We start from the raw sequence: 14,628 nt of genomic DNA, 5'->3' as shown, positions 1-14,628 counted from the left end.
GGTCAAAGTACTGGAGACTATCACATTGGCAGAAAACCACGACAGCTTGGCCTAGCAAGACAAGGGTTACACTCTACTCCAGTATTTTGCAAAACAAGAGTAATACCAGAGGAATAGAAAGATTCTGCAACAACCCTCCAGTAGCAGCAGTAAGGACCAAAGGTCCTCCAACTATTTGAGCCCTGATTTTATGAACTGTACAGACAGCATTGCATACAAAAGCAGAGAATGAAGTGATCCTTGAGGTCCACTCCAGAACTACCTTGCTTTAGTACCACACATTAGATGCGACCATCCTACTGTCATCAACACTTCATAGCATTTGGACCAGACCCAGGACATAAACGCTATGGGAGGCTGAGCACAAACTAGGCAAATGTAAGACCAGAGTTCAAAGCCCTCATACAGTACCCTTACTTGAAGGTATGCACTCAGAAATTATCACTCCCAGTCCACATCTTAAGACGGCTCCTATTTAGGAGCTTAGCATTGGCATGGACACCAAGAGTACCCACTTGGCTCAATTCCAATTCACCCCGATGAAAATAATTCAACCTCAGTTGTCTTCAACTTCATCATCTCCTACAGTCAAACTGTACTACAACAAAATGACACATGTCTGAAGACTTAAACTTGTGAAAGAACACAGAACATTGCGACATATTTCTAAAAGAAACTCAGCAGTACTGTAGTTGTGCCCCCACAAGGGTGGAGCAAAGGGAACACCTTTGTTTCCTTTACAATTTTGGATGACGTTATTAGACATTCTGTTGCCACAGTTGTACCCAAGACATTTGGAAGATCACTTAACGTTATGCAAAAAGGGGTGCAAGAAACAGATTCCTCTCCTCCGACACAAGATTCTCTATATGCAGATTCACATTCCTGTGTGACACACAACCTTCCTGGAGTTGACCCAAGACTCTGGAATGACCTTTTGCAGGAACTAATGATCATTACAAATCTCACTATGTTCCACCTAAATAGTTAGACATACCTTATTTCCTGCCCAATTTGTGTTTTCTAACATAAAATCCTAGTTGCATGAATATTTCTAAAAAAAAAAATAAAAAATTGCACATTCCTGTTTCTGTGAAAATACTATGAGAGGGGAGAAACCTAATGATCACACTGCTTGACAGGACAAGCAGAGGCATTACAGTGATAAAGAAAGCATCAGAGAATCCATGAAATGGAAGAGAAATAGATTTACTAACAGCCATAGTGAATTTTAATCTTTACCTCAAGAACACAGAGAAGTTCTTCCACATATGCTCGTTCAGTCTCAATAAGTTCATTAATTACATGCCTGTAGACAAAGAATGACAATGAAGGCAGGCCTATTGACTTACGCAACATTAAGTTTGTCTGCGTTGCTACTTTACTTCAGACAACAAAAGAACAATATCCAGGTAATGGAAAATGTGACGTTTCACAGATATTTCTGTCAACAGTATGTTGACAGAAACATGAATTTTTAAAACATTTTAAAATTTTTGAAAATGTGTCTGAACAGGGAAAAAAGTCACATGTAGCATGTTAAGTGCTGTAGTAACTGAACTGAAGCAGTAAAGCATTTTATCATTGTACATACAATATCTGGTTATGCTGTGTTCTTACGTATTACAGGAGATGGAGTTCGAGCTGCATAGGGTTTCAAATAGAGACTTAAAGTTACACTGGTCTTTTTAAATTAGAGGTATTTAGGGCACACTTTAAGTTTAATTTAAGTCAAGCAAGCATTCTTCCCCCCAACCCTCTCCTCTTATGATTTTGTATGATTTAATATGAGGTTGTAACAGTGAAAAGACAGGTAGAAATGCAGGCTCTGCTATATGCATTGCAGGCGGTACTAAGCTATTTTTTGAATACAAGTGATGCTGTTTAGTTTTTATATGAGAAAGGGATTTTTTGTAACATTTATCAAAACAGGGACTAAAATGAGTCAAAGAGACAAAGTCTTCTGAAGCATGGAGACCACAACCTCCAATGGGAGGCTTACTACTCAAAACTGTGTCACGTCTGAAATGAAAATATATAGTTATCTTGCCATAACATCACCAAAGCAAAATTAGAGTCTGGTTCTACATAAACTATAAATAATGCTGCAGAAAGAGTGAAATATCTTCCTCCTCTGTGTACAGAGCATAGTCAATGCATTTCAAAAAGCACTGAGGCTTAATTCAGAGAAGCATACTTGTCTTATCAAATCCTTAGCCAAACTCAGCCTTTCCTGGAACCAAATCAAAGCAGCATTTTTCTGTTTATCAAAATATACTTACTGCCGTAACACAGCTAGGTTTTCTTCATCATCCATTGTAGATCCTCCTCTGCTTTGATGGAGTTCAGTCATTTCACTCTAAAGAACGAAACAAACAAACAACAACAAAAAAATCATCATGGCATCCCAGATGGAGGAAAAACACTTTAAAATATGGAGCTTTGCAGTCAGCTCTACTTGGATGCATTTTCACAGGAAAGCCTGTACTCCATTAAAAATGAAGGCAATTTGCAAGAATGCAGAAAAAAAAAAATCCAAGTCAACCTGAAGGTCTTGAAGCACACAAGAACTTTAGACACAGGTAGTTCTCCATGAAAGGCCAGCTTAGAAAAGACCGTGGTTTGAGGCCCCTTTCCAGGAAGACAACATCAGAGCCTCAGCGTAATCTTGGAGGCAACACACTGGCCTTAGTCTGTTTTCCAGGCTAAAAATGAAGCACTGTGCTAACCTTCTAGTAACTTCATAACTTGACACAGAAGTTCACTCTTACAATTTCTACTGTAATGGCTGACCTAATTATGGATTGCTGAAAAAAATGAGCAGTTCTGCTTTCAGTCCCCCCTTGAACCAACCCTCTCTCCAACTGTTGTCCGTACTGGTCACGTGGTCCTGCCTTCCTCCTTGCATTGTCTCTTGCTGAACGTTTGCTGAGTTGATTCAACTCTCTAATCCATTGGGAAAGTACTTGTTTCTGTTGCTGCTGTCAGGTTACTTTCCTTGCCGGAGGCAGGGCAGGAAGACCATCCCCACTTGGAAATGGCAACCCATTAGGTCAGGTGAAGCTGTCGTGGAGCCAATGACAACTACCTCTTCACTTTTGCCAGTTTTAAGAGTAGCCAATTACTACTGGCAAATAATGAATGTTTCCTGTTCATAGATTTTATATTTTGCTGCCCCTAACATTTTTCCTAATATAGGCAACTATTTACTTTACCTTTCCTCATATCCAGCCGAGTGACAAAGCAGCCTCTATTTAAACCACATGACTGCTTCACTAGAGTTACTTTGATAGGGGCAATACCATCACTTTTTCAGCGGAATTGACTCATTCTTCTTGAGGTTCCTGAATATTCCATTGTATTATGACTTTCTTAAGCATTATGTGCATGAAAAGCGTAAAGAAAAAAATTACCTTTCCTCTTCTGTAGTTTACCCTCCGAAGTGCGCTGCTTTCTGAGTTGGATACGCATTCTCTTTGAAGACCTAAGCACATAAACGAGAATCAAACAGCAGTTAGAACTTGAGCAGATCTAACACAGATGTTTGTGCAACCACAAATTACAGCTGAAAGTTTCTTTAAGTTTCTCAGCATAGCTCAAAAAAATTCGTTAAAGGCTACTACAGTTACTTACCTGGAGAAGTACAAGGAGATTTTACAAAGGCTTCGGGTCTTGGTGCAACTGGCTGAACAGGACGTGTCTGCTTAGCTGCCAATTTCTTAAGACTGACTTGTCTCTTTTGAAACATTTCTTCCATACTTTCTTGCTTCTGGAAAACCTTTTGCACATGCTCCTACCGTTGCCACAGAAATAAAACAAATAAACAACAAAAAAACCCAAACCCAAAACAAAGCCCTGTCAGAGGCCTACCAACAAGCTACACTGCCATTTACAGCACATTGATTTGAGATTGCTATTGTTTTTATACAACACATTGAAATATTACCCTACTTTTCACTCCTAACAAGGCATAATTTACAGTCATTTAGTACACTTAAAAATTGAAACATCACTTCATAAAACATTTTATGCGCTTGCTGTAGAGAAACCAGTGGGGTTCAGGTTTCAATTAAAAAAAAAAATAGGGAAAGTTTTCTTCCCAGTGTCTAATGGTTCTGTTACATGAAGAGATAAACCAAGAGGAAAAGGGACAGTTACAAAGCAGAAGTCACACAAATATCAAGGACAGGCACGTTTTTGCTACATAAAAAAGATATTTCAAATACTGACTTGGGAAAGTTTTTTTTAAAAGCAATCCTACTCTCTGAAAAATCAAAGTAGTTATTACAAGGCTCTTAAGCCCTTGATGATTATCCAAAGATGTGACAGGACTAGCACCTCAGATAGGGAAACAGGTTGGCATTCCATTTCCCAGGTATAACTCCTAGTACTGAGTATTTAGCTTCATCCGTGGTCACGCAGGAGAGCAATTCTAAAATTAACAAATGGATGCATAGACGCACATAAATGTCTTCTGGTACCTTTAGGTCCTCATTGAGGATGTGCGCGTACTCTCTGTAAATTTTATTCAACTCCTTGATTTTATTGCCTGCACCAGTTTCCAGGAATTTCTCAATCTCCTGTAATGCTGATTCTGCACCATCTTGAGACTGACACTTATCTACTGGCTGTGAAGCCAACAGATAAATTCCTTCATCGCACCACTTCATAGACTAGAAACAGAGACAAGAACAGGAACAGAATGCACCGATGTCAGCATCAAACACTAGGAGGTCTAAAAGAGATCATGCTGCTACTTGTGACATATTCAGCTATTTAAGGAGAAAACTTCCAGCACACCGGATATTTTTACCTGTCATTATGACAACTGGTTGACTGACATTTTAGCAAACAGGATGGGAAACAGAAGTGTTCCATTGAAAATTTACCTTTTCCAATAAGCCATGCAGTTCTAGAGATTTGTTAAGAAGATTCCTCCTCCGTTCTGTCTCAGTAGTGAAGGCATCACAGAGATGATGAAGTTCACTGCATTTTGGAATAATGGAGTCCACAGCATAATGATTGCTTTGAATAAAAGCATCACCCTCTGAGGCTAGCATTCTGGCTTTTGCTATAGTTTCCTAAGAAAGCAAGCACTGATTTAGACACATCTTTCCTTGGATCAACATCAATGAAAAGAATTTAAAATTATACCATTTGTTTTTACACAGTAAGATACACATGCTGATAATGAATATATCTTTAGTTAACTGCTGCCTTGCTTAATAAATCAAAGTGATTTCCTGTCTTCCCAGATGCCCAAGAACTTTTATGCCTCCTTCTTTATTGTATCAGAGTACTTCAGAAACGGCAATGAGTTTAATCATATGCCTCCCTGTGAAGGAACCACTATTGTCTTTCTATGCCTTAGTTATTCAGCAGCATATTTGCATGCATATGTATGCAATTTAGAGTACAGCAAAGCAATGTAAACCCAAATTAAAAAACACTTAACTCTGGCGCCTCAGTCTCAAGAGCAACGACCTTGCTTAGAGAGCTATATATTTTATTGTGAAGCACAGATACAGTTCCCTTTCTACATTGTTCAGAGTGTATGTTTCTGTTGGTCATCTTTTAACATATTGTACACTCAATACACAGCTTTCTCATGTCTGAGATTTAATGAAGTAAGTGGCTTTAATAGGAACAGAAGTGGCTGCTTGATCACTAAGTGCAGAACTTGGCTATGTAGACACATCATGCGATTCTTCCATGAACTGATCACACTGACTTTGTGACTGGTCACTCTGCTCTTTAATGAGGGATGCCCGAGAACTGGGCTGCTCCAATGGTTAAAGACTTCATTCCAAATTCCTTCTGCATGTTACTTGAGACACCGATTCTGCCCTGTTGTCAGCTTAAGCTCTGCTCATAAGATTTACTCAATAACCAAATACTGTTCCCTTCCACACACACATTGTCACACTAGAAATTAAGCAGACTTGCAGAGTTCTTACACATGATTTTTCTTCAAAGTTGGCGAGATCTTTCAAAATGTGCTCTACATGCGAGCAGCTGTTTCCCACATCTGTGAAAGCAGACAGTCTCTCGGACACAATATCCAAAGCTGCTTTGACCTGAAATGAGACACAGCTATGTATCAATGAAGATGATTCCACTTCTCTGGAGCCCCATCAGTTTTATCAGCTGATAGCCACTATTTCCAGTCAGGTGACTCACATTATAGGGTTACTGAGGCACAGAGACAAATCACCTTTTTGTCAACCTACCTTTACACCCAATTCAAAATGAATACAAATACAAAGAAAAGGCAGTGAAGTAATCCTGTTTCCTGGTACTGAAAAAAGAAAAAAATGCAGGAAAACTAATGCTCAGGAAACACTTATGATTTTACTTTTACCAGATGACAATAATACAAAGCAACATTAACATAAACAGCAGAGCATGAGGGAGAGGTCCTCAGCCTAACAATTGGTTGAGAGACAGACACGCATACACACTTCTAAGAGGGCTTCTGAGCATTGCTCCCATGGAGAGGCAGGGGCTGTGCTCTGAGATCAGCTACACCAGCATAAAGTGACTGTAGGTGCCATCAAGCATGAGAGTTAAACTAACATGAGATCAGAAACTGGCTGTGAAAAAATTTAATTCAGCCTCCACCCAGCTTCTAACATTGTGGTTACAACTTCCCACCCACAGCGTTGGAGACTCTTTTATAAAACTTCAGCCAGAAGGTTTAGGTAAGTCTTAGTTCCATAAAAGGGCCTATTGGCAAGATGAAAGGTTTGCAGCCAGCATATTATGCTTCTGTGGTGGAGAACAGGTTTCAAAGGAGTTTTTGAATACTTACATACTGCTGGGCCCATGGAAAAAAAAACCATAAGACTGCAGAAAAGCAGCTATTATGTCTCTATAGGCAAGTATTCAAGTTAGTAAAGATAGCAGGATGTCAAGTAAGGACACGTACAAGAAAAAGGTTAGAGAAAGCTTTCAAGCACACACAAGAGCTCCAAAAACAAGGGGGGGAAGTATTTTCTTCTGCATCATTTTTATATTACCAAATACTGACTGCCACCAAGAAGTTCTCACCTCTCTAAAATTCTGTTCAAAATTTTGAAGGCGCAGGCACTGCTCAAGTTTTTGCTGATGCTTAATCCAAAACTCATCAAAGGCAGTCTCCGTTTCATGTAATTGAGCCAGAAGCCTTTAAGAAAAAAAAATACTGTAAGAATAATGGGTGCAACCTTCAAGGGACAATACAATCTTCCACAATAAATGAAAAGCCTCCCCCCAAAGCAGTATTTTCCAGAAAATATAAACTGGATACAGGAAACTTTTTGAGCATTGCACAGAGTTGTTTCCTAGAATAACATTGATGTAAAACTGAAACCCAAAGCAAACATTAAGTTCTGAAAAATTGGCAAGTGCTGATTTGAAACTAGCTGCTGCACGTACTACTTCTCAGTAGTAGTGGACCTGCCTGGGGCCATGGTGACTTGGGGCTAGCAAACATAAATAAAACATGCGAATGTGTGTGGGCTAGGGCCCAGAGGAACCCAAGCCCTGGGAGATATGGAAAAATGAAGGCAAAAAATAATACTGTTGTGACCAGCCAGCTGCCCTTACATTTCATTCCTTGGAGCAAGGCTCATAATAAACCTGAAGGTCATTGCCCCTCCTCTTCTGAGCAGAGTTACTACTTAAATATCACAGGCAAATGTACAGCAGTACCGCAATGAACAGCATCATCTTCAATTTTAATTCTGGCAAATGAATTAAGACTTTCACTTTTCTACTTATCTTCCAATATTGCATTTCACAGCATGGTATTCTATGGACTTATCTTTAGAGTTTGCTTTGCTGTCCTTAGGCTACAACCAGGGAAGGCCATACATCAGAATTTTAATGTACATTTGTCTTTAATAGCACAGTAATGAACCCTGAATTTACAGGTTAAAACCGATTAGAAAAAAGGCAGAGGGACACACACATACACAGGGTCTGTTCCAACTTCCATCAGATATTTTATCAAGTGGGAACGTTTTGGATATATTAGTAACCCCCACCCCAAGTGTCCTTCGGATAGCTGATAGTAACAATGACCAAAAAAAGCGACTTCTGCCAAGCTTTGTGGACTGGAATGGACAGTTATTTGGAAAGAAAAGTCAGCCTGAGTGTAACAGAAACATGGAATGACAGACAAAAAAAGAATGCAGAATACTTCCTGGGGGAAATGAGCTATGCTTTCATAGCTTTGTGCAAATTTACATCTGTGCTATGCTGATATAATGTCTCCAAAACTGGCAATAATTTGGGGGGGGGGGGGAAGCAAAGGAAAACAACACCTATTACTTATATGCCGAAAGGAAGCATATAGGAAGTTTGTGCACAGATACTTCAAGAGGGCGGTGTACTCCCTGGTAGCCCTTTAAAGGCTACTAATGACTGTGATAAGATATCAGCAATGTTAGAAGCTCCTTCAGGCAGGTTTAAAGAAAAAGAAACCTCACACTTCCGTCCAAAAGGACTTAATGAAAGTGGACAAATCGACCGAAAGGAAAGGATATATCACTTCTATCTTCCTCTCCTGCCTTCCCGACAGCAGTGAAATTTCCTTGGACTGTACTTAAGTTTCTAAACAGAGCATTGATATTTCTTAAAATAAGAAAAACCTGCTCAACTGTATAGTCTAAATCTGACAGGAAAGAAAAGAGACAAAAAACCAAAAACCAACAAAAAAAAGACAAAAAAAACCCAAAAAAGACAAGACAAAAAAAGAACAGCATTACTTTGTTGGTATGGGAACTCAAACCGCATCTCCTATTTCCTTACATCCAAGTGACCCAATAATGAACATCAGGGGAGTACTTTGCTCAGGACCGATCTGACAACAGAGGAGTTGTTTCTGAAAATACCTTCTATATGTTCACATTGTAACATTTGCTTATTTGCTAAGCATGCATATGGAATTAAGTAAAAGAGCAGGGGAGGGGTCAAAAAAACCCAGAAAAGCAGCATGTTCAGTATTTTGCTCCTCTCACCTTTCTACCGTTGTTTGATTGTCTAGCTGATCTTGATTCAGTTTGTATTCAGGATTCTCAGTAAGTGGTTTTGTAATACTTCCAAGGATATCATCTCCCTGTTCTACTGCTAACCTGATATCCTCCTACAAAACAAAATAAAAAACCCACACACTGTAGTTGTGTGTTGTTGGGTTTGGGTTTTTTTAGCAGACTTCATAAGGCACCAAACTAGGAAAAGGATTTTGTTTTAATAGCAATAGGGCAAGCACAGTTTGATTAAAAGCAGTGTTTGACAACAAATACAGACAGTAAATGCTAAATGTCAGCTTTTTCTATGTTTACCATCTTAAGGTCCCAGTGTAACTGAGTTGAATTTTCATGACAGATAGCTTTCTAGAGTAGTCTTAGGCTGCAAATACCTCAAAAGCTTTACATGTATAGTTCTGAAACCCCAAACAGTTTTCATTTAGGCTGATTCGAAAGAACATTTGCCCGTTCTTCAAAAGGTCATACATGTTCATATGCATGCAAATATCAAATTTCTTGTTGCAAACAGCTACAAATTAAACACACCGCTACTTACAAAGGAATTTCTGTTTCCACATACAAGTCATTATTCATTTGTACATTAGTAAACTTAACCTCAAGAATTGTCATTTTTGAATGCAAAAAGGATTTTTAACATCACACCAAGCAAAACAACAAGATTTCAATGTTTCGCATTATTATTCTCTGTGAACATCCTTCAGACTTTTTATTATTAGCTAGAAATTAAAACACAGTTTAACTAGAAGAGAGCATCTTTACAAAACTTACATACCTTCATTTTGTCCTTCTTTTCTCTGTGTGTTGCAAGAAGGGAGCTGGTTGATTGCACATCATTTGGTAGTTCTGTTTCAGCCAGCTCAGTCCCAAAGGACTGAAGAATTTGAGCTGTTTGCTTAACCTTTTGGGCGAAACCTTCTATAGCCTTTTGGAATAAAAACCATTAATGATGTTTCATGCTCATCACATGCATACGTACGAACAGACACATACACACAAAATGTAACTCTCAAAACAAACCCAAGCAGATGAATTATGAGACTGAAAAACGGTCAAAGAATAATTTTGCAAGCAACAGATACCATCACCATTAATTCCTTAATTGTATGGTTTTCCTAGGCTTGTATCAGGTATATCTTCCTCATATTTTTATAATCTGGAGTTATTCTTTCTCATAGCAAAAACAATAAACCTCAACACAATAACACACTGTAGTTCCTTTGCTCCAAGCATTCAGAAAACCACTCCCAAATTATTACTCATATTTTTTCTCTAAGATGACTAAGTACCATTGGGAACATCTTCTCACTCTGAGCAAGTCAACTTGCATCACTTGAAATCTGTTTTATAAATGACAGGGTATAAAACAGAAGGGTCCGTTAAGCTGGAAAGTTGAAATAAAAACTTAAGACTTACAGTGCGACGGGACAGCCATCTGTTATGGCAGTATTCCAGGGTGCCACCAAGATCCTCTGTTAATTGTGTTTTATCAATGTAACCCTGCAGTTCTGATACTGAGCCCAGCATTATGATCTGCAGCAGCAATGAAAAAAAGTGAATGCGAACAGTGGTGAGAAGTCCCTTATTAAGGATTCTAAGCCCCATCCTTCAGCCTCTGATAGAGAAATTTCAGTTTAATACAGAAGCAAGTGATGGAACTATTTCCTTTGGGTATAGAATAAACAAACTTAACAGTTGTTTCAGCTGAAGGTGATACAAATCTAAATAACAGCAAATGAGTATGAGCCCCATGTTTAATAGTGAATATTAAAATAAAGCTTATGAATTATACAATATAAATTACTCCACTGGGGTTTTTTATCTTGATAAACCATACATGGATATTTTCCAAGAGGAATCTTGAATTCAAGAACAACCTTTAAACATTTGTTGTTGTTGTTTGGTTGTGTTTTTTTTTAAAATTTTGGTCCTCACTGGCTAGATTAAGTACTTTAATAGATCCCTGATAATAAAGTGAAAACAGAGGATTGCTTACAGGTACTTTCATTTTAAACTCATCTTTGTTGAACTTGAAAGCAATGTCCGAGAGAGCTCGATGAAAAAATCCTGTTGGGCGCAGAACGAGGACTAACTGCAGGTTTCCCGGGAAAGATGCCTGCAAAACAAGTTTAGTCCATTATTTTCTGTGTCTCAGCTCCAGAAAATATTTTTGAACAAGAAGTTCCTGTTAAACCACAAACTAACCATATCAAAGGCCTCCCGTAATGGGGTGACCAATTATAAACCTAGCAAGGCTTGCAGAGAGCTTCATTCAAAGAGACATTTATTCATCTTTGGTAACAGGAATCTGTTCTCCTAGAACCTAATTTTTTGGGACTAGCTTGTACTGCTCTTCAGCTAAGGTTACATTCTAGCCAAGGAGGCTAATGAACAAACAGTGGTGGCTTAGTTCTTTTTCAACAGTAGTACTTTCACGATTACCTTATCTTGTCTTTAATCAAGGGTGCCAAGAGAAACCTCCATTATTGTCCGAACACCTAACAACACATTTCTAATTTGCGCATATACTACCTTGCCAGTTGCCTACACAAACTATTGCCACCAGGACCAAATTTCTCAAGCAGTAGCTTAGAAATAAGCTTTAATTTTGCAGACAAAAATAAAAACCAAACATAGTAATCCTCAGCTGTGGTTTTTCTCATCATCTTCTACCTAGTAGTCTGATGGATCTTTCCCAGTTCTACAAGTGATAGAGGGAAAACAGAATAGAAGGAAAGCAAAGAAATAGCATTAAATTACTAAAAATCAACCACTGCCATGGCAGAGGTTTGCATACTTGGCACTTAGCCATTCTTGAGATCATGCAAGTCCTCTATTCAGTATTTCCACTGCAGGGAGGCAGTGAAGCTCACTAAAGAAATTATCATTAAGTATGCAATTTGATTCATTATACTGTTGGAAACGACGTCACATTTCTAGCAAATTGAATTACAAAAAAAAGCCAACCAAAACCCAAACACTGACTGAAGCTGTTAAGCTGTGCTCTGTTTCCATGTTTGGCTGGAGAGTGGTTTAACACTCATTTTAATGTTTCCAAGGGTTCCAGCATTGGAAATGACAAACTTTTAAAGAGAAAAGTAATTTTAAACTTTTCTGGAAGACTTCATACATTTATTGTGGTTCCCCACATATTCAGTATACAACTGAGATCTCCAATTGACCGAGGAGCCTTAAAGACTTGAGCTTCACAATCAGCCCCCACTTCAGCGATGCCCAAATTTTCTAGAAAGCATGGTGGTCCAGTCCCAGAGGAGTCTGTCCAAGGGCTGGGAACAGAATCCAGGTAATTCTGAGTGCCTACAGCCGTTCCCCATCCTTGCACTGTAAACAATTTTTCTATGTGTATTAAAAGTAGTATCCTCTGTGGACTTACTAACCCACAGTTATCAAACAGAGGAAGAACTTTTAATAGAAAATTCGTGAACGCATTCAGAAGCAAAAGTTAATAAAAGATTATTTGAACAATTTTTTTTCTGAATTATCCAACTGTAAATTTATATAATAAAATTATTTAGCTCATACTAAGCAATGTTGCAATGGACAAAAGAATTTTTTTTTTAATTAAATCGCTTGAATAATCTTTTTGGAATGATAGCTATGTAGTCTATTCATTTAGACATGTGTCTGTTTATTTTGTGCCTATAACAGCAGTGTGCACACTCTGACAGAGCTGTTAGTCTTCACCTTCAACTTAAAAAGTATGAAATGTATTCAAGAGCAATATCAACATTTCAGAAGAAAAAGCTCCAAAAGGAAATATAATTTAGATACCACATTTTGACAAAATAATGGGTCTTCGTGTGAGATATCTACCTGAACAGATGACATCCGGACATACTGTCTTTGGCACGAAAATGATCAAAGGGCTGGAGAACCTGCCCTCTGAGGAAAAATGAAGGAGTTGCCTTCCCTTCTCCCTGGAGAAGAGAAGGCTCGGGGGGACCTCATCACAGTATTCCAGCTGCCACTTAAAGGGTGGCTACAAAGAGGATAGAGGCGCTCTCTTCACAAGGAGCCATGTGGAGAAGACAAGGGGCAACAGGTACAAGTTGCACCAGGAGTGGTTTCATCTCGACACAAGAAATTATTTTACAGTGAGAACAGTCATTCACCGGAACAACCTCCCCAGGTCAGGGTAGAGGGCCCATTGCTGGAGGTTTTCAAGATGTTATTGGACAGGATGTTAGATAATCTCATCAAGGCTCCCTCTCCCCATGAATGGTTTGGCCAGATGATCTTTCAAGGTCCCTCCCAACCTTCCCAGAGAGATGACAGTCCCACTCTACACTGCACTGGTGCGGCCCCACCTCAAGTACTGTGTGTAGCTTTGGGAGCCTGTAAGTCTAAGGAGGACATCAAACTACTAGACTGTGTGCAGAGAAGGGCAATCAAGACAGCAGAAGGCCTCAAGGGCCAGACTTATGAGGAGCAGCTGAGGTCACTTGGTTTGTTCAGTTTGGAGAGGGGAAGGCTGAGGGGGGACCTCATCGCAGTCTACAGCTTCCTCAAGTGGCGCAGCGGAGGGGGAGGTGCGGATCTCCTCTCTCTGGTGACCAGGGATAGGACACGGGGAAGTGGAATGAAACTGCATCGGGGGAAGTTCAGATTGGACATTGGGAAAAGGTTCCTCATCGAGAGGGTGATCGGTCACTGGAACAGGCTCCCCAGGGCAGTGGTCACAACACCAAGCCTGTCAGAGTTCAATGACCATCTGGATGATGCTCTTAGTCATATGGTTTAGTTTAATGTAGTCCTGTGAGTAGCAGGGAGCTGGACTCAGTGATCCTTATAGGTCCCTTCCAACTTGAGATATTCTCTGCTCCTACAAACCCAGGCTGTTATTCTATGATTCTATGACATTTGGGCTATTACTGAACCAAACATTAATAGCCAAATGCAAGATAATAGTAAATTTTTTCTGAACTGTGTATTAGTTCTTATGAGATACAGAGTTTAATTACATGACCAAATTAAGTAGCGTGTCTCATTAATGTTCAATTCAAAGAAAACAGAGAATGCACACTACAATTTTTCTCCATCTCAGTGTCTACCCAAAACAATGCTCTTGAAATCACTCCAGTCTTGTGTCATCTAGACTAATTCCCATTCAAGACTTGCCAGAATTCTTCTCAACCTCTCAGCAAAAGCTCAAATTCTGGATTACTCTGTCTACAACACTGTTCTTGTCTCCACTAGTCTGTCTCCTATGCTTCTAGTTTTTTGTTGGTTGTTCTCACCCCCAAACCAAACCAAACAAAAACAACCTCACCAAAACAAAACAACCTAAACACCCAGTCTCAAAAAATGATGCCTCCTCTGCGTGTCGTGGCTAGGCATCAAATCTGCAAATTGACCTTTGTGAAACAACAACCAGAAAAATGGAGGATTGCTACAGTAAACAATGCTGGACCAGTGCCAGCTATTCCAGTTTATCTGAGATTGTATCTTCACTGCCCAAATATTACTATTTTGTTAACATTTTATTTTTTTCTTTCTAAAGCCCTGGTGACTTGCAGAAACAATGACATGATGCAAGAGACACTCCTTAGATGCATTTGAACTTTATCAACCAGTCAAC

At 39.2% G+C, this 14,628-nt stretch overlaps 1 protein-coding gene across 12 annotated transcripts in view; it reads right to left on the bottom strand.

Moving 5' to 3' along the window:
* The window catches only part of MCF2L (MCF.2 cell line derived transforming sequence like), a 164,590-nt gene that overhangs the window by 17,954 nt on the left and 132,008 nt on the right, over positions 1–14,628 (bottom strand). For all 12 annotated transcript variants that reach the window (XR_012660348.1, XM_075091214.1, XM_075091188.1 and 9 more), the window contains 12 exons: positions 11,026–11,145; positions 10,446–10,562; positions 9,805–9,954; positions 9,003–9,127; positions 7,051–7,165; positions 5,958–6,077; positions 4,890–5,081; positions 4,482–4,673; positions 3,634–3,793; positions 3,414–3,484; positions 2,283–2,359; positions 1,243–1,309 (listed from right to left, as the gene is read on the bottom strand). Coding sequence is in view for 11 of the 12 variants with exons in the window: in XM_075091214.1 (XP_074947315.1) it covers positions 1,243–1,309; positions 2,283–2,359; positions 3,414–3,484; positions 3,634–3,793; positions 4,482–4,673; positions 4,890–5,081; positions 5,958–6,077; positions 7,051–7,165; positions 9,003–9,127; positions 9,805–9,954; positions 10,446–10,562; positions 11,026–11,145 (1,506 nt within the window). In the remaining variant the exon portion in view is untranslated. The remainder of the gene's footprint in view (positions 1–1,242; positions 1,310–2,282; positions 2,360–3,413; positions 3,485–3,633; positions 3,794–4,481; positions 4,674–4,889; positions 5,082–5,957; positions 6,078–7,050; positions 7,166–9,002; positions 9,128–9,804; positions 9,955–10,445; positions 10,563–11,025; positions 11,146–14,628) is intronic.

The sequence above is a fragment of the Phalacrocorax aristotelis genome, chromosome 1 (genome assembly GCF_949628215.1).
Source record: "Phalacrocorax aristotelis chromosome 1, bGulAri2.1, whole genome shotgun sequence".
NCBI lineage: Eukaryota > Metazoa > Chordata > Aves > Suliformes > Phalacrocoracidae > Phalacrocorax > Phalacrocorax aristotelis.
Note: the sequence above shows the minus strand (reverse complement) of the source record. Positions and strands in the feature narration are given on the sequence as shown.